Genomic DNA, 20,568 nt, shown 5'->3' on the forward strand with positions numbered 1-20,568 from the left:
CATAGATGAGCTTTAAGTGTGAAGTTTCTTCCTAGAAAAAAAAATCTGAAATTCTGGTAATTAAAGAAACAAGTACGAAACTTCCACTTCAGTTTAATACTATAAAATGAAACACATACCCCTCTCTGTTAGGTTTTGTACAGACAAAAGACGGCCCTTTCCATAGACAGCTTCCAGTGTAGAGGCCTGATTCTATTAGAGAGAGAGCTATTTCCCCTGCCTTGGCATTACAAAGGGACATTATAGTGATTGCAAATTATATTATGAATTGCAAGCTCTACAACTTGGGTCTTGTTACTTATTGTATCCCTTCTCTCCTCCTCTGTGTTGCATATGATAGCCTCCATCCATGTTGTCCCCTATGCTTAGAAACAACTCCTTGTCCCTGTTCCTGGTATATTCAGAGACAAAAATAGTTTTGGGAATGTGGATTGTATTGAATAGTGGGATTTGGAGGACTTTATATTTTAGACGTTAAAACCATACAAAGTAGAACTGATTTGTTTTGCATGGATGGACACTGAGTTTTGGAAGTCTTGATATTTACATATTTTTATTTCCTTTGCTGTAGAGTTATATAAGAATATACTTTTTATTTTATCTAAGGTGCACATAGCAGCGAAGTTCATCATTCATGCTCCTCCTGGGGAATTTAATGAGGTGTTCAATGGTGAGTATCTTTGTGCTTCCCTGCTCTGGATCTAACTTGTTAATGCATTTCAGATAGAGTGTGTGTGTGTGTGTTTAATAACTTTAAATAAGCTATCAGAGATTAGGTGTTCATTGTTTTTGTTTTTTCACCCTTCTCTGCCATTTCATGCTGTTTATCTTCAGTCGCTGCTTTGTGGGGATGAGACCTTGCTTTGCCACCATTGCCAATTCTGCAATACTGACAACTGCTAATAGCGTTTGATCTGATGAAAAGAAGGATACTTCAGTTAACTGCTCATGCTTTGATATATACCGAGGCTAGACACTCCAGGTTTTTTTGACCTTGCTTAAAAATACCTTGTTGTATATTGGGTGTGGTTAGTTGGAGGCAGGTGGGGGGAGGTTTTAAGAGCTGGTTGAGTTTAAGTATATAAAATGCAGTGTTTAAAGTGAAAATGTTTATGAATAAATGTTAAACTGACCTTGTGCTGATATTTTTTTACACTTCATTAATACTGTTGTTGTGGGGATAAGCTGCAGGGGGGAAGGTATGGAGTGGGAGGCTGTGAGATCAAAGGGAAATGTAATGAATCAATAGTTTTAGGGTTGGGGGGAAGGTGAAATGGGTGGGGGTGGGGATCCTGGAGGAGTGATATTGAGCTGTATTTTTCTATTTTGGAATGAGATGGCTCTGAGGCATGAGTGCCCAAGGTATGGTGATAGAGTACAGGAGATGTTGGGGATATAGAGGAAGGAGGCAGGGGAGTACATAAGGGAACAGCCTAAAAGGGAGTGTGTGGCGGCGGGTGTATTGGGAGGTGTGTGGGGGTATGGAAGAGGGCAAGATCTGGGAGAGTATGATATTGAGGGTACGGAACAGAGGAGGGTAGAAGGCCGGCATTGAAAGGACAGTTATACATGATGGTATAGGTGGGAGGTGTGGATGTAACCAAGATGGTACATAAAGATGGAGACATAGAAGAGTAATGAAAGGAACAGGAGACAGGAACAAGCAGCCCCCTGTTGTCATTTAAAAAGTTAAACTTACTTTTTAGGTATAAAACTTGGGGTTTTCCATGTGGATAAATCTCCCATATTTTACCTTCTCCTTCCCACAAGCCTCATGAATTTGCGAATGTTTATAGAAAAACCCTGCTTTGAGCCATGGTTGAGAGGGCTCTCCTTCAGACACTATACACCAACCAAAATTTTAATGTACAGTGGAAAAACTAATTCCAAAGTCTGTTAAATAATTTTGGTAATTTAAGTACACAAAGATTCCATCTCCTATTCTAGGTATCAGTTTCTGATAATCTGATCATTTTGGTCCTTATAAATATTTGGGTGAGAGGAAAGAATATTCAGGGTTAGGTGGCATAATAGTAACATTAGTCATTCAGGTGAGGAAATATTTTAAATTGTTCTTTTAAATGAAAATCTGAATTTCAGATTTGCAGGTGGGAGCGTATATTAGGTTTTATTTTCAATTTTAACCCTATAACCAGCCTTTTACATTTTAATGTATTCTGTACTGAACAGTTTTGTGATTAACTTTGCATATAGGTATTTCACGTGAAAGCATCCACAAAGTGGTGATTTATCAGGTTAGGATTTTACTGTCATAGGAGTGTAGATTTTCTGTGTCTGAAAATAATTCTTAATATTTAAGAATGTAAGAAGTTACTTGCAATTCAGTTTCTGATCCACCTGCGGATTTGAAATCTGGATTGAAATATATGTTCAGGTTAGCAAAGTCGTCTAGGAGTTTGGAATAGGGGCAGGGAAAATACAATAAATTAAAATTAACTATGTATACAACACTAATCACCACTGTCAAAAACTGTACTTAGAGTCTATGGCTAGGCTGCTGTACGATCTTTAGTAATCTTGAACACTTGTCTGTAGACAAGTGGAGCCATTACACCGCTCTTGTGGCTAATCCGGCACAGTTTCCTAGATTGTTGATCATGCCTCTTGTATAGTATGGCTTATATCTAGGGGGTCTACCAAATTCATGGTCTATTTTGGTCAATTTCACGGTCACAGGATTTTAAAAATCATAAATTTAATAATTTCAGCTCTTTAAATCTGAAATTTCATGGTGTTGTAATTGTAGGGGTCCTGACCCAAAAAAGGAGTTGTGGAGGAGTTTCAAGGTTATTGTAGCAGGGGTTGCCATACCCTTACTTCTGTGCTGTTGCTGGTGGCGGTGCTGCCTTCAGAGCTGGGCAGCTGGAAAGCAGTGGCTGCTGGCCAGGAGCCCAGCTCTGAAGGCAGAACCACTGCCAGCAGCACAGAAGTAAGGATGGCATGCCATGCCATGGTATTGCCAACCTTACTTCTGCGCTACTGCCTGCAGAGCTGGGCACCCAGCCAGCAGCAGCCACTGCTCTCCGGCCACCGAGCTGTAAAGGCAGTGCAGAAGTAAGGGTGGCAATACCGTGACACCCCGCCCCCCGCAACCTACAAGATAACCTTGTGACCCTCCTGAAACTCCCTTTTTGGTCAGGACCCCCAATTTGAGAAATGCTGGTCTCCTCCCGTGAAATCTATATAATATAGGATAAAAGCACACACAAGGCCAGATTTCATGGTCCATGATGCTTTTTTTGTGGCCGTGAATTTGGTAGGGCCCTACTTATATCTGCTTACCTACTTGCTGGGAGAATCCATTTTAGTCATCTGTCTTGCATCCAATTACTGTGCAGTCATGATGGTGAAGTATCTATTATTTAACAGGTTTACTATCTACTTCCACCCTTTCCACCCCCCCCCCCCATTTTCTTGGGGAATAAGTTACATTTAATACTATGTACATTAAAATTATTTTGTGGGCTAATTAAAATAAGTATTCTTCTAACATCTTGAAAATAGTTTTAAGACTTAAATATTTTCTTTCAGATGTTCGGCTGCTGCTTAATAATGATAATCTTCTTAGGGAAGGAGCAGCCCAGTAAGTATCACATTCTACGCTTAGCATCTAAACACTTTGTCTTTCACATTCTATTAAAGTTTTGTTACCAACAAGTGATCACAGTGATCTGACTTGTTAATTTCTGCACTTGTAACTCTGTCTGTGTGTTCATCAGAGCTAATAAACTAAATAGTTAGCGTTGGTCAATAGTTGTATTGGAGATGTCCAAGGGAAACTCGGGCGTTACAGAAGTAGTGTTGATGGCTCTGTCATCTGTGCTCTGTCAATACTGAATCAGCCCTTTGAATATAGAAACCACATTGGAGCAGTTTTCTAAAGAGAGCAGTGCTCCTATAAGTGCTGTCTCTTTGGATAAAGCGTAAGCAGTCCTGTATCTTGTGTTCACTAACGATTCCAGAGCACTTTTTTGCAGGGGTGTTTATATATATTTATTTGGGTAACTTACATCATGCTTATCTACAAATCCCCTTCCAGTTTCAGTTAGAGGTATTCTTCACTTCTTGTCATAAAAAGTTGTATAGTGTTGAAGTGGTTGGCAAAGTTATCACTACAAAGTAAATTGTAAGTTTGAGCCTATTTGGGACTCTTGGATGAAAAATTATGCGTAAATATAAGTTCCCAAAGATGGTGGAATGGGGGGTGATGATGGAGGGGGAGGGATAAGTAGACTCTTACTTTATTTTCCCGTGCCATGGACCACATCTAGTGAACTTATACTTATCTCCATAAATTTGGAGATTTTTACTCAAAAGGTTTCAGCTCTTGCATTCTGATAATACCTAGCTCTCTTCATCTATAGGTCTCAAAGCTCTAGAAAGGAGATGAGTGTGATCCCTATTTTACAGATGGGGAAACTGAAGCACATAGTGGCAAAGTGACTTGTCGAAGGTCACCTAGCAGGGAAGTGGCTGAATAGAACCTAGGTCTCCTGAATCTCAGTGCTCCTTCTGTTAGGCAGCACTATATCTCTAAACTGTTGGTTAACCCTGTCAAGATTTTTGAATGGTTAATAGTCATGCCCTCTATGCTAAAAGCTTTCTGTATATATAGCAACACTATATATTAAAAATTACTTCAAAAATAGATTCCACCTTAGAGGACAGAAATTTTCATTCTCATTTGGAATAGACTTCTTGGATTCTGCACACTTTTTTTTTGTGTACGCCCGCTTTGTGTCAGCATATATATCCTGGGCACTTCAGCATACTAAACTAGTACACTATTCTGTAAAATGTCTTTACTGTGCTATAGTATAGAAGTTTATTGCAAAACAGGTGGTGTGGTAAACTTGATATGCATTTTTTTTTCTTTTAGTGCATTTGCACAGTACAATCTGGATCAGTTTACTCCAGTGAAAATTGAAGGTTATGATGAACAGGTATGGATACAGTGAAATATTAAGTCATAACAGGTTTCTTAAAGTTTAAGGAGCATGCTATGATATTAGAACTTTTTCTTTTCTTTTCTTGCAAAAATATGCATTGGGTAATATTCCAAGTTAATAACCTGTTTATAATGTAAACCATAAAGAGCTACAATATAAGCAGTGGGGGACACATGGTCTCTAATCCTGTAAGATGCAGAGTGAAGTCACCTAAACAATCTTAACTCTGCCCTATAGTTACATCATGAACGGAAAAAAACCCCTATCTTTTAAAAATTAGATTAATGTAATATAGAATTTGAAATATTATTATGCACTAATTTCATGGACACTGGAAGACCGCCATTTAATGTATGAATTCTGCATTTACTACAATGTGGGGGTAAACTAGATGAGAACTCAAGGTTTGCTGCTGTTTAATATCTGTTACATCCCCCCTCTTTGCCGCTGCTGTGCATGAACTTAGTTCACATCTTATGTTTTTAAAGCATGAGATTTGGATGAGCCTCACCTTGGCACAGTTTAGTCTTTTCCCTTTGTTCGGTGGGGTTACACAGTACTGAATGGTGTAATGATGTCAAGACCAAACTCTGTGTGAAAAAGAAATATTTTAAATAAAATAAAAGTAGGTTACAACTACAACTTTGTAATGCAGGTATTGATAACAGAACACGGTGATTTGGGCAATGGAAAATTTTTGGATCCAAAAAACAAGATAGCTTTTAAATTTGATCACTTAAGAAAGGAGGCTACTGATCCTAGGCCACATGAAGCTGAAAATGCGGTTGAGTCCTGGAGAAATTCAGTAGAAACTGCAATGAGAGCCTATGTGAAAGAACACTACCCCAGTGGTGTCTGCACAGTAAGTACTATACAGCTATGAAATGATGGGGGATTGAAGTCTCCCTTGTCTGCTTATATTTTTGTCTGCAGGAGAATATTGGTACCTGAAATACAAGACAATGTAAACACAAAGTAAAGTCTAGTACAGACATGTCCTTAAATTGACAGGTGGGAATGTCTTCGGTTTTAGTGTTCTCATTACTCACCACTCTGCACCATCTACGATCATATATTTTCTTTCTCTCCTTGACCCCAACAACATGCTCCTGAAACTTCTGGGGGTATTGATTGTGCAGCATTAGCTACTCACTAGCCTCTTGAGACTCAGTGGTATCTCTTGTATTGCTCCAAGATCAAAATGTGTGAGAATTTAGAGTAGTCCCAAATCCTGTTCTGCTTGTGACGGCGGAGATACCTGTCTGGCTAATGTTTGATAATGTTATTGATTGATTATATTTGTTTTTCTAAATCATATTAACATTATTACTTGAATTGTTGAGAACATTTTAAGCATTGTTCATGAAGACAAAGTCTCTGCCTTGAGGAGCTATTTAAAATCTAGTCTGAATTTTGCATGGTGACTTATTTTTACTCTTATTTACACCTGCAATTAAACTCTTAATCTCAACTGGAAGAAAAGGCCAATTTGAAATCATAGCTAAATGTAATTTGGATGTGCAGTCTTGGAGAGTTGGGGAACGGGGAGAGAACTCTTCAGCACCAGTGAGTCTCTATAAAATGTAGGCAGTTCTGCAGCAACAGTCCCTTCTCTTCATCAGTTCTACATCTGTAAGGTTCCAAACATGAAGGAACTAGACTCTGAAGTACCATAAATTTTAATGAACATTGATTTGCTATATCTTCTCTAGAGAATGTGTTGTTGGTAAGAAAACAGATAATTATGGGGGTGAGTAAACCGGGATTGACGTTTCACTGTAACTAAGTGAACTCTGAGTGGAGTTAGAGATAAGGGAAAGAGACAAGGTTTGTAAGCTCAAAAGCTTGTCTCTCCCCAACAGAAATTGGTCCAATAGAAGATTTTAGAAAGACAACGTGGGTGAGGTAATATCTTTTATTGGATCAACTTCTGTTTGGTGAGAGAGACAAGCTTTCAAGCTCACCCATCTTTTGTCTCATATCCTGGGACCAACATGGCTACAGCACCACTGCAAACAATAAGGGAAAGATTCAGTTTGGAAGTGCAGTTTCTACAAACCTGCTGGGGGTAGGCCAAGTTACTATGGCTGCAGTCATCAATCTGTAAGCAAAGTGAAGAGGAGTTAACACTTTTTTTGGGGGGGTGGGGATAAGGTTTTAGGTTTAATATTTAATGCCTCTTGTAGACTGGTATGAATAAATCTGGTCTTTGGTGTGTTGCTTTAAGATACATGAAGTGTACTCATAGCCTTTTTTTGGGCTGCTTTGGAGACACAATACAAAGTTTTGGGTATAGCATGGCAAGATAAAGGAGAGAAAGCACTTTGCCCCATCCTCAGCATTTAAAAGCAAAAGTGGGTAATGGTAGCGTCATAAAAATACAACCTTTCTTCGTTGTGGATCAGACTAGCACTTGATTCTGATATCAGTCATGCTATGTGCTTTACAATTCCATTTCCTTAGATTTTTAGATCTTCTTTTTTTTCTTTTGTACCATTGTTTGCAGTGGACAAAATACTGAGGCATAGACATACTGAAACAAATATATACCTTGCTGTTGTACATTTGGTGTCTAACTGCTCTGTTTTCCTCTCCCCTAGTTAAAAGTTAAAATATCCAGTTAGACGAAGAATAGTCTGAAACCCAGCCATTGTTGCACTGTTCGTGAAGACTCGCTCATATGACCACTCATAGTTACATGGTTAAAATCCCTAGTTGCTGAGACATATCTAGTTTGTTGCTAATCTGAAAGTTTTATGTACTGCAGCATCTAAATTTTAGTTTGACCAGGTCTAATGATTTTCCAAATACTGAGTCCTTAAATTTTCCTCCTTTGTAAATCATACAAGCACTCAAGACATGGTTTAAAGCTAATTTATTGACTGCTTTTGTTTATACATAGAAATAATGGAAAGTGGTTATAAAAATAAAATTCTGTAGTGTAATGTCACTGAAGTATAGTACAATACAAGAGCTAAATATCTTTTTAAAAATCTGTCTTGCACAGGGTACTTATAATTTGGTTAAGGAATTCATTCAAAACTTGGCATGACTTTACTTTTTCATTTGCAATTAAGGTATATGGTAAAACAGTTGATGGACAGCAAACCATTATTGCATGCATGGAGAGCCATCAGTTCCAAGCAAAAAATTTTTGGTAAGTTCTTAACTGATCCTGTATTTGTTATATTTCACTATATTTAAGTAACTCTATCTATCACAATCATATCCACTCATCCTCAGTATCGGATAGTGCACCTCTTTTGATGGGAAGACGTTCCAGATCTGTTTTATGTGACTTAGAAGCTTCTATAAGGAGCTATGCAAAAAGCTTTGCTGCTAAAAGAAGCAAAATGGCAGGCTACTGATATGTTATTTTGCAGAGCATTTGGGAAATTCCCAGCCACTCTTTTGCCTGGACTTTCCAGTGATTTTTCTTACTTGCATTTTTTCTTCCTTGACCACTGTTTCAGCCACTTATTTTTAGCTTTAAGACTGTCCTTTTCTCTTAGCTGTAAGATGTCAACAAAGAAAAGCAAATTGAGGACCAGGAAATTTACGGCTATTTTCCATTGGCAGAGGAAGAAATGTCAAAGGAGACTGTTTCACTTTCTATTTCTCCTAGCCAGTCCCAGAAGCAGTCCTTTCACAGACGTAGGAGTATCTTAGGTTCACTTAGGCAATCAGTGGGGATTGGAAGCCTACTGTAGGATGTGGGCTCACTAATTTCCACCCACTTGGCATTTTTCCTTTAAACTATCAATAGCTAAGGCCTCAGTTACCCCAGAGGTACTAATGGTTCCTTTTTGTCAGAAGGGAGATGAGCAGGATTCTTTCAGTAGTAATATTTAGCCTGTGCTTCACCCAACAGCTCCTTGGTCATGAGTCATTCACCACCAATTCCTCACGAGGCAAAGGGAAGAATAATCAGTGAACCTGATCAGTGATCAAAAAACCCTCCCAGAGTCCAGCCATATACTGCCAGGCAAAACACAGTTCTGTGTCCCGTCCCGTCTCTCTCCCGCCCCCACCCCCCGGTCAGTTTTGTTCATGAAAAAGTGGGAAATTGGGAGGGGAAGGGAGCAAGACAAGCCATGACTTCTGGAAATCTGTATCCAAGCTTCTTGAGAGAGTTTTTGCTAGCAGTAATACAGAGAGCTTTTTTTTAGAAATAAGGAGAAATGTCTTGTTAGGACTTTTTCTTCATGAGTCCTCTTGGCCAGATCGGAGTCTATCGTAGAGCAACATGTGTCAAAAGGACAAGCTGTGGTGGCTAAGAAACTTCATCAGTCTTTCAAATTCTCCAGCTCTTAAAACTTTCCAGGAATTTGTTTCTCCAGGTAAAGGGAAAACCAGCTTCCTCCCCCTCTTCCTCCCCCCCCCACCTCCCCCAATGAAGGAGCTATACAAAAAGTGAAAAATCCATTAGCTTTAACTTCTCCAAAAGAGTACACCAAACGAGAATGAGAAGAGTATGTTTCAGAAACTCAAGCAAAACACTTGAGATGATGCAAAATGTCATCAGTTACTATTACTTTATTTTCACAGTAGGAAAGATTTAAGAGAGAAACAAACTCAAAGCAGATATTTTTCCCATCAGTGTCAGAGGCTTTTTAATTCTTATGTACAACTCCCTGGAAGTTTTCCCATCAGAGTAGCACATTTGTTGCTATAGATATAGGTGCTCAAGCCTCATGACTAAACCTTAGAGGGCCTAAAGTCTGAGAAGCCAGGGAATTTCCAACCTCTGTCATGCTATGAAGATGAGAGACCCAAGAGTGGAATCTTGTATAATTTCCTCAAAAAAGCAGAATTAAAAATGATTAACTTTTCCTTATGTGGCTTTTTAGTGTGTGTGTGTATGTGTGTGTATATATATATAAAACACACACAATATATTTTCTGTCTGTGTGTGTTCCCTCCTGTTAATTTGTTTACTCTTCAGGATGAGGTCCCATAGTGGATGTGACTGGCAAAGAATGGAAAATGCCAGCATTTTAACTCATTTTCTCTAAATAGTCACATGCACTAGGCCTTTACCCACCAGATTTTGGCAAACAGTAAGCCAAAATCTGGTGTAAGTTGGATTTCTTTGGATTCCTCCTTTTTGCTCTGTAAAAGTTTATCTGGTTAATAACTAAAATTAAATCACACACAATTGTGTGAAGACTGTTTTGCAGCATTGGAAGTGAACTTCTGGATAGCTTCAGAAGGAGTTGGGTCTGAGTTGCGTGCAATGGTCTGCTATTATTTTTAAGGTGTTCCACCGTTAGTGGATGTAATTGTTAGAGAACACTATTTCTCTATCTCTTGTGCTATGCCCTCTTTGGTAACACGATATGCATGCACATCTTTCCATTCCCATCTACAAAAAGAGGTCTTACGTCATTAGTTCAGGAAGCCGACATTAGATATGCATAATTATTCCAGTATGCATCTGTATCAGCCAGTGAGATGATTTGGTGCAATATAATGCCTTGAAGTCTGTTCATTTAACCAGCAGAGCTGATAAAATGTTCTGACTTATGCTTACTAGCTTATAAATGTGAATTAATTTGATCTTAATGTATCTTTGGTTAGAATATATTGACATAATACTCCTTTTAGTCCAAAAATATAAGTAACATTAAGATTCCAAATGGCTGTTTGAGGCTTTTCTCTTAAAAGGAGAAATGGATACACAATACAAACAAAATTGACAAGGCTCACTAAGCTGCCCAGAACTCAGGCTACTGAGAAGCTGGAAGCCTGGAAACCCTGATAGTCATATGGTTTGCGCTGGGGCTTCAAGGGCTGCTGTGCTTCCTGCTGTAGATCAGGGAAACTAGAGGTTTTCAGAGCCTGAGTTACCAGGCTCTCCCAGCTGCATAGCAGCCAAGCTGGCAGAAAAACAGGCAGACCTGCCTAGTCCAAGAGCCAATGAAATTGACATATTCCTGTGAAATGCGTTTTAATTTTTGTCAATGGAAATTTTCCAATGGAAAATTCTGTTGGAAAACAGCTGACAGCTAGTAAATAAAATAGATTAGTAAAGACACATTGCATAAAATCATTTTAAAAAGCAGTTGAAAGCCTTTGGTATGTGTGTAACAAGCTTCTAGAAATCCTTGGTTCAGCAATGATTACACAGTAATGTTTATAACTTAAATTATGATAATGCCGTTTACACTGAAGGATGACAAAGGACTTTACAAACCATTGAAATGACTTACTTTTTCACTAAAATGTAGGCTCTGCTCGAGTGAAATATTGCAATCATTTAACAACCTGCAGAATACTAGTTACCATCCTGTAACTGTTCAGGAAGTGAAGAATATGTTCTTCACATTGAAACAAGAAGAATATTAGGTATGCAGAATGTAGTAACACAAATTAGAGTTTAGTTAGGGCACTGTGGTTAACATCTGTTTATAACTGATCCTTTGGCACTTCTTGTAGCTGCAAGATGTCAGGACCTCAGTGTTATGGCACTTGTAGCATTTCAGTGCCATTTAGCAGCCTAGCTGGGAAACTAGTGACTCAACACTGAACCAACAGCTTCTGCAGAACCTTATGCTCTCCACCCCACCCAAAGATAGCTAAGTACCTATCAAACCCTACCTTGCTTGGACTTTGAGTTCTGAAATTATAGCCTAAGGTATCATGGATTTGGACATTAACTTGTCATCTGAAATACATTCAGTGGAGCATTTCTTCATCAATTTGTGTGGATTAATTATTTGGTCATCTTAAACTGTTTTTTGGTCTCTGTATTGTTACCTTCTGAAAGGGAATAAAATCTGTAGCTAATCTTCTTGTGGAAAGTGAGTTTATGCTGTACCCAAACTGTTTGTTTCTTAAACATGCACAGAGTAGAAATTGTGGCTGTCCTAATATAGCTTTTTTTTCCTCCCTGACAGAATGATCCACTAACCTTTTCAGAAATGTATGCCTTGCAGGGAGGCAAAGTTTGAAATGTAGCCTACCTGTATTTCTGACATCTGGAAAGATACAATCTCCCCTTGAGTGGTTTGGGAAGACTATTGCATTCCTTTGTAATGGAAGGAGTGCCTACGGTTCTGGAGCTTTATATTTCTGTCAGAGCAGTCCAAAGCCTTAGCTACAGTTAACATTGTAGTGATTCATGGGTGTTTTGGTATTTTTTTAAATAAAAATGCAGATTCTAAAGCTAGTGAGCTGCAAAAAGGTGACTGTTACTGGAGATTTCCAGTAATAGAGTCTTCCTTTGCTCTAAACAGTACTCAGCTACACATGCCCAATTGACAAATAATTAATAATGAGGAACATTTTTAGAGACCAAGAAAAAGTTCCTGTTAGAATGGCTGTATGAATAAAAAATCATGCTTCGTATCCAAAAGCAGCAATAAGTGTTTCTACAGAGTCCCAGTTTTTCTCAACTGTTTGTGTCTTAAAACCATGAGTGATTTTCTTTTGTAAGAGTATTGCGTGTTTCCCATACTACCTCCCTTAGTGATTTCAAATTAAATCCAAGTGTGTCATTAGTAGTGCAAAACTAGGTGTTTGAAATTCAACATTTTATTCAAATTATTTTCCCTGCCTTATTTATAGCTGCTGTTTTTATTTTTAAGGAATGGCCGTTGGAGGTCAGAATGGAAGTTTGCAATTACCCCTTCAACCACTCAGGTGGCTGGCATCTTGAAAATTCAGGTAGGCTTATCATAAATTGTATACTTCAGCGTATAGTAGGTCTCTAGGTTTTTTTTTAACCACGGGAATCTCATGGTGATGTAGCAACAATAATAATTGTGGTACAAGAAAAAATGGAACAAATACACATTTAATTAATCATTCTGCGGTATTTTAAAATAAACTGGCATTAATTCTGTCTGTAAATAGTCATTCATGCATTCATATATATATAGTAAAAATGGATGATGGAGGGCTTTGGAGACTCATCTCATTTTGTGTGTTGTGGAGCAGGGGGTTGGGTTTTTTGTTCTGGGTTTTTGGTTTGGGGGTTTTTTTTGTTGGCTCTCTTGCCTCCTGAATCAAAAGGGTTGGTGTCTCGTCAAAGAAGGCTGGATGCAGCTTTAGGCTATTTTCTCTTGAAGGCATAGGATTAGAGGAATATACTCCTTGTTCCAAAAGTTGTATGTTGCTTCTACAATGCAAATGGAAACACTTTCTAAAAAAGGATTAAGAATCGGCATTTACACTATCAAAAAAGTCAAACATTTCCTTGAATACCGTACCAGACTTATTACAAGATCAGCCAAAGTAATGAGTACATATATACATTAGAAATCACTAACGTACGTCCTTACCAGTCCCTATGGGAAGGCAGAAACTCTTTCCCAAAAGAGTGATTGTTGGAGCCTCTACTAGAGGAATCCTAATGCCTGTGTTTTATGATTTTGCTGTGCATCATGGGCAGAGTCTGTCTTTTTTTCAATAAATGTTTCTTCAACTGTATCAAATGCTCATTTTCTGATAATGAATGGCACCTTTTTCATCTGTTTAGAGGGGTAAAAAATAGAATTGATTTCCTTCTCTGTAAATTCAGCTGTGAATGAATGGTGTCAGTTATTTTTGCCACAACTGGTAAACAGATGTCCTCTTACCCTTAAAAAAAAAAAAATTCTCCTCCTCTGTTTCATTTTGGAAGTAGCATTTATATTGATACAGTGCCATTGATGTTCCTCTGTGAAAGTGATTAGAAAGGTAAACATGGATGGGCATATCCCACCATTTATTAGGTACAATTTACAGTTCAGTTGCCCATTTTTTTATCAATGAACTCTAGGGCCACAAGTGTAAAAACAAACACAAACAAAAAAATCCTAATTTTCTGTCTCGAGGCTCAGTTCCAAGACCTTTCTCTCAGTTTCAGTTGCAAGTGCATGTGCATCATAATTTCCTTTTGATTCTGGCATTAAAGGCCACAATCCTTTTATCCTTAGCATTTTCCAAAGATTCCAGTTTAAATTGTAACGATATCCATTCCTCTTCAATACCATGTCATTTGCTGTGAATAACCTTACATCTAAGTACCTCTTTAATTTCCCATTGGTGTTTAAATCCTCCACATAGAAACCAGTGTTCAGCATTATAATCCTACATTTTCAGTGTCTTCAAATCACTCCAGTTTTTAACTCATTGACTTTATCAAGATTAGTTTTAATACCTTTAAAGAATCTAAGACTAAGACTGGTAGGACTGTAAATTGAGGGCGGGGGGGGGCGGAGTACAGTAAACCGTTGTGGGGAGAGATCAAGAGTTTCAAAACATATTCTGCTTTGTCTCCTAGTTAGGTTCCGAATATTATTGTGCAGGAGGGAATTCTTTTTAGAAAGATCACCTGGGCTTGCTTAATACAAGATGTCACACTGCCTCCAGCAAAAAGTCTGGGTGAGCAAGGAGGACAGCAATACACTGCAGTCTGAAGCTTTGCCAAAACTCTCCTTGAACAAAGTCAATCCTCGCTACTTGAGTAGCTTCCAAAAAGTCTCCTGAAGAACGACACCTTCCTGCTACCGCAAGTAGCTTGGATAAAATGAACTGTTAATTGCAAAAGAAATTCCTAGACACGAAAAGTGCTACTCTGAGCACATAAATGCTGAGCACTTCAAGTATAACTCTGCATTTCAGTGAAAATGCACCACCAGTAGCTCCCGCCCTTTCCCCAGGAAAGTGTGTTTACATATTGACTAATGTTGGCATTTTACCACCATGCTGATTCACTATCTGTCGTACTGTAATATTATTTTATTTTTGCATAGGTTCACTATTATGAAGATGGTAATGTTCAGCTAGTGAGCCATAAAGACGTACAAGATTCATTAACAGTGTCTGTAAGTTATCTTTTTACAAGATCTCATTATCTGTTTAAGTGACACATTTTTGGTATAGGTTTTGGATGTATTATTTAATATGACACTGTTAAGACTTTTGATGCTCAGCGTGAGTTCTGGCCTTTGTATTCTACACTGCAAGTGTTTTTTCTTGTATTCTACACAACAGTGCTGGTTAGACATTCTGACATAAGATACTTTCACCATTTAGAAATACGTGAATAAAATTGTACATGCAAGTAGCTAGCTAATATTTTTACATTGCGTGTACATTTAGGTATAGATGTCTTCTGTGTTCTGTGAAGTCCTCCAGAGTACTGTAATTTGAATTTGCTGCATGACTTTTTTTGCTTGTGACTTTTAAAGAAACAAGACAGATTAATTTTAGTTGTGAGATTATAGTTAGTTTAAACTGTCTGCACTTATTATTATTTATCTGCACTTACTCTAACTCTTGGTAAACTGTTAATTTTAGGTGGCTGTGTGGCTTATGGAATTATATTTTGAATGTGCAATGAGTTTGGTCTGTAGTACCTGCTGAACACACTCTCCTTCCCCTCCCAAGTATTGCCACACAATTGGCAGCATTTGCTTAGGAGAAGATGAAGGCTCTAAAAATAGCAGTGTGTTAGGGGAGAATTCCATAACTAGTGTTAGGCTATACTAGTTCAAGCTATCTGTAACCAGTGATATCAGGCCTTTGATTTCATGGACATTTAAATCCATTTCAGGGGACAGAGACAAAATTTCACATATTCTGCAGCTGAGAGGCTCCACGCCTGCTGGATACAGGCCTTATTTCTTCTTAGCTGTCCCTTTTTGATAGAGATGATTATGGTGCATTAGGGAGGAGATGCCTAAAAATAACCATTTGTGTGGAAACAGTTGCATCCTAAGGCCTGTTCACTATAGGGACTGGTGCTGTCTGAGTGCAGAATGAACTAATAATTGCTCTTAATAATAAAATACCATGACTGGTAGAAGGCATGAGGAAGTGAATAAACATATTTAGTGCTTGGAGTGTCCATTAATAAACTTGTCAATGAAATTAAATTAGCGGAAGGGAATGGAAAAAGTACATTTTGAAAGCATCTCAGATGATCATGACATGCTGATGAAGAACTGGGCTCTGAGTGCCAAACTGGATTTAACAAAACTTTGCGAATTAAAATAAATATATATTTTTAAAAAAAAAAGCAAGGCTCGCTGGCTTTCCAGTCACAATAACAGCATACAGAGTGGGGAAGTGTGGTGCTAAATGATAAAATTTCAGAAGTTGTAGACATGGAAATTATTTCTGAGTCAAGTAAAGGGACCAAACATCCTTACTTATGCTCTTTTCATCTGACAGTTGCTTCAGTGGAGACTGAGGGGACTGTTCCAACAGTGGGTCCTGTCCTGCCATATCAGTCAGATACTGAAGGACCAATCTGGACCAAGAGATTTGGTGTTTATCACTTCCTCAAACAGCCTGCCTTCCTTGCTCTTAACAGGGAGAAGGGCAACAAAATGTGTCCTCTTCAGGCATATTTAGACTTCAGGCATACAAGGCATAGAAGACAACACAGGCAAAGCCCACTGTCCTCTTGGAGAGAGCAGGAAAAGTGCCTTAGCTGTTGGGCCCCCTCCTTTTCTTCACCATGTGGCTGAGCAGCAGCTTCCTACCAGCAACAGCAGACCTGAAATGAATAATTTCAAAGCTCCCTTGCTAAAGACAGATATGAATAAGTATGCCAAATCAGTAGGGGATTCATTCAGTGTCTCTCAGCCCTCCCAACATACATGGCCTTTTTTTCTGGAAGCTGAGCAGAAGCTGTTAGTCCAGGAAAGATTGCCTGACTCAATAGAGCATATGAGGTCTCTCTTCCTTGCCTCTCTGCAGGATTCAGGCCTCTTCTTTTTCACTAAGTGGGCACCACCTCCACTGGTCTCCCCCTCTTCCTCCTCTGTAATTTCCAGGAACCTTTTTATAGCTCCACTGCTGAAGACAACTCCCATCTCTGTGGAAGCAGCTCCTCTTGCAGATCTGGAGGCTACCACCTTCTAGGCATACCCCTCAAGGAGTTAGCTTAATTTATTTCCCATAAGGTCAAATTCTGACTGGTAGAAGACAAGGAGAGAGGATTACCCATTCTTTTAGGATGGGACTCTTGGCCAAGGCGCTCTGCTAGTCTATCTAAAAATGTTGGCATTAGGATGCCCTGCTCCAGATGCACCCTTATCTCCGAGTCTCCTAAAAATGTGCAAGCTAGACCCCCAAGTTCCAGTATCCCTTATTTCTCAGCTCAGCTCAGCAGTAGCCTCTTGCTGGAAATCCTCTTGGAGCTCTGATCAATTGTTCATATTCTTAAGGTTGCCCTGTGTAAACTGAGTTTTATGGTAAAGATTAAACATTTTAACACCCTTGTTTTACAATATTTTTAGAGACTTATTTTTCACTTCTGTTGAATAATCAAATATGTTATAGTACGAGTACTTTCAAATGCATCTCTCTACAGTCTTGTTATTGTTATTAGTCTTTGCCAATAATTTTGGCAAAAATAACTGGAGAAGGGCTCAATGAGATCTGCTTGTTTTGGTATGTACTATCCTTAGCTGTTTAAATGGCTCTATATTCTCTTGCCCACAGGTATTTAATAGCCGTGGCTTCCATAAATGGTTCTATAGTGACTTGCCCACAAGTAACTAGACAGTGATACTGCTGCAAATTTTCTTAAGATTCACTAGTTTTTCCTCTTTCCAGTAATGAGCTTAGTTTATACTTAAGGACTATAGAGATATGCAGCACCAAGGCATAACTCAGGCATTCAAAATATAGTACCAAAGAGAAAATGGAGTTACTCAGGCTTTAGGAAGCACAAAGTTTTTCAGATTGAGGCTTGAACTGAATAACACTTGTTATGAAAGCCCAATTAATCTATTATAGACTTTCTGGCTATTGGAGGCTACTTTAAGCATCTTATAATTGCAGGAGAAGTATAATTCACTGACAGCTTTTTTAGGGTTGTTACATTTTAGAGTTACTTAATTTGAAAACAAATCCTTTCTTCCCTAGAACGAAGCCCAAACAGCAAAGGAATTTATAAAAATTGTAGAGGCTGCAGAAAATGAGTATCAGGTATGACTTCTGAAACATCCAAAATCTATTACTCATATGTAAAACAATGTGTAATTTCACCTAATATTGTGTACACTTAGACTGAGTACGAAAACTCATGTAATATTACTGAAGTAGGAAAACTGGCTTTTGTAAGTGAATGCAGTTTTGGTATTTCATTTCAATTTTAAGGATTATTGCTATAATACCGTTCATTTTATAACTTTAAGAAACAGAGTCAAGACAGTCTAATTGTGCTGATAGCTAGAGTGCAGAACTAAAACTTCTCTGTTACCCGCATTTCCTGCTCCCAGTCCTTCTGGTTGTTCCACCTACTTGTTGCGTCTTGTTTTAAATTAGACTGTGAGCTTTTTGAGGGCAGATTTTTTTGTCAGTATAGCACAGTGGGACGCTGAGTTTCACTAGAGTTTCTAGGCACAAGTGTAATCCACATTATTTCATTTCAGAAGTGCACAACCTCTTATGAAAGGCAAGTCCACAGTTAAATACTCTGATTGGATGGACACATCTTGATATGTAGATAATATTTCACCAGAGCAAGAAGTTCACATTTTGGTGGAAATTTCCATCTAAGCAAATCAGAACCTCACCTTATTTGAATAAGACAAGTATTTCAAATGGATGAGGTTTATAGAGTTTGCAAAATATAACTGTTCTAGGAGCCATTTGTGGAAATTTGAGTTCCATGTTCATTAAACTTTTGATCTAAGGGATCACTTTCAGGCACGAAATTATATCCCACTTGTGCTTTTTAGCAAAATAACACTGTACACTTTAAATTCAGATGACTAAAAGTGTTACTTGTAGTGCTTACACGTATTTAGTCTTGGAATGATTGGATTTTTATCATTAAGCATTGATTTCACAAACAAATATTTCCATCAATAATCAAAATTTACTGCGAGGCAAAGGAAGAATAATGCTGCTTGAGAATTTGAGTTTGATTTAAAGATATTTACTTGGCATATTTTTGATGTGATGTAAGCAATTTGTTTAACAGTTATAAAGCTTTAATTTTTTGAATCTCAGCATCTGCTGTCATTAATTTCCTACAACTGAAAATTTAAATCAACTTTTTAAAAATGCTTTAAAATATACATTGATATTATCAGTTTGAATTTTTTAATTCTACTGACCCTAAATGTAGTGTATGTGCAAACTGATCACCCCCATAGGGGGGGAAAAAAGTGAAAGGTTATGGTCTATGGTAATGCTGTTAGCTCTCAAAACCTATATTTAACTTTCAAAACCAAGACAGAGTTTGGGCTCCCATTTGACAGCTTACTGAAAACATGTGTGATCTTAATTTTTTTAGACTGCATAATTTTAGTAAGACTTAAGAACAGGAGGCAACAGGTTACACATTATCCTGTGATTATTTGAATTATCTGTATACGTATGCCACTGTTTCAGTTATTTTCTTTTTTCCAGTGTAGTTTTGTTTTGAATAATTCTAACTCTTTGCTCTGTTTAACAGACTGCTATCAGTGAGAATTATCAAACTATGTCAGACACTACTTTCAAGGCCTTACGTCGACAATTGCCAGTTACCCGCACTAAGATTGACTGGAACAAGATCCTTAGCTACAAGATTGGAAAAGAGATGCAGAATGCTTAAGAAAAACATTGCATGACTGGATAATTTTAGTGTTCTTTCTTTTCAAATAAAAAGTATTTGGAACTGTTGTCACCCAGTCAGCATGGGCTTTTGCCATTGAAAAATCACTGTAAGTACTTTGGTTAGAGCACAAAGCTTAACGAATGAACCTTTTTTTGTTTGGTTTTTTTTCAGTTTGTTTCCTTTTTCTCAGAGGGTCGCAAAATCAATATAGCTGAAAACCTTCCTCTAGAGTTTCTGTTGTTCCTTTACTTTTTTTATAATGAAAAGACCATGCCTTTAGATTTCCATTTAAAATTAAGAACGGTTTAAAAAATATTTTTGCATACAATAACTCTCTTGCTTTCATATGAAGTGAGCAACTTCTGAAATTTGCTGGATTCCTTGAAGATTTCAGTAGTGTACATTTCTAGTTCAAGGCTCATGATGGATTTAGCCATCTGTGCTGCTGTAGAAATCATCCAGCCCTTCATTGGATGCAAGATTGGGGAAAGCATTGTCTATTTTAAGTATCTTAAAACCTTTCAAAATACTTATTCAGCTGGCTCAGTGTTAACTTTTTTAAACAAGGCCACGGTCTTATGCTGTTTGAAGATTTTGAAATTAAATAAAGTACTTATTTCAGAAATGCATTTAATGCTTTATTCCTGACAGTTACTTAATGAGTTCAGATTCCATCTGCCAGAGTTATTTTTATCATACAGCCACAAATGTAATATAACAAGGCATATTGTAATATATAATCCTGTACTCATTACCATGTCTCTGTTTTTTTTTTTCTTGGATTGAAATGTACTAAAATTCAATGTGACATTAAAATGCAGATTTTCTATTTATTTGAGTAGCAAATCAATTACTGATTGATCCTGTTGTGTGGTGTTTTTAAAAATATGGACATTGCCTAAAACTGATATTTTCGCTTTGAAACTTGGTCGCTTACTGGTTGCAATTAGAAATGCTGGGTACGTATATGGTTTGCTGTAATAGCACATTTCTCCATCTCCCCATTTGTAAGATGCATGCTCATAATATTACTCTCTACTAAGGACT

General features: G+C 37.8%; 1 protein-coding gene across 2 annotated transcripts in view; it reads left to right on the forward strand.

Moving 5' to 3' along the window:
• CAPZA2 (capping actin protein of muscle Z-line subunit alpha 2) overlaps window positions 1-20,354 on the forward strand; it is a 45,249-nt gene extending 24,895 nt beyond the window's left edge. Inside the window, exons 2-10 of one of the 2 annotated variants that reach the window (XM_073328154.1) lie at window positions 607-670; window positions 3,553-3,604; window positions 4,901-4,964; window positions 5,626-5,832; window positions 8,048-8,127; window positions 12,560-12,638; window positions 14,711-14,782; window positions 17,838-17,900; window positions 19,378-20,354. In XM_073328154.1, coding sequence (XP_073184255.1) covers window positions 607-670; window positions 3,553-3,604; window positions 4,901-4,964; window positions 5,626-5,832; window positions 8,048-8,127; window positions 12,560-12,638; window positions 14,711-14,782; window positions 17,838-17,900; window positions 19,378-19,518 — 822 coding nt within the window. In that variant the 3' untranslated portion in view covers window positions 19,519-20,354. The remainder of the gene's footprint in view (window positions 1-606; window positions 671-3,552; window positions 3,605-4,900; window positions 4,965-5,625; window positions 5,833-8,047; window positions 8,128-12,559; window positions 12,639-14,710; window positions 14,783-17,837; window positions 17,901-19,377) is intronic. The other variant, XM_073328155.1, reaches the window with a different exon arrangement.
• Window positions 20,355-20,568: the final 214 nt, after the last annotated feature.

The sequence above is a fragment of the Lepidochelys kempii genome, chromosome 1, assembly GCF_965140265.1.
Source record: "Lepidochelys kempii isolate rLepKem1 chromosome 1, rLepKem1.hap2, whole genome shotgun sequence".
NCBI lineage: Eukaryota > Metazoa > Chordata > Testudines > Cheloniidae > Lepidochelys > Lepidochelys kempii.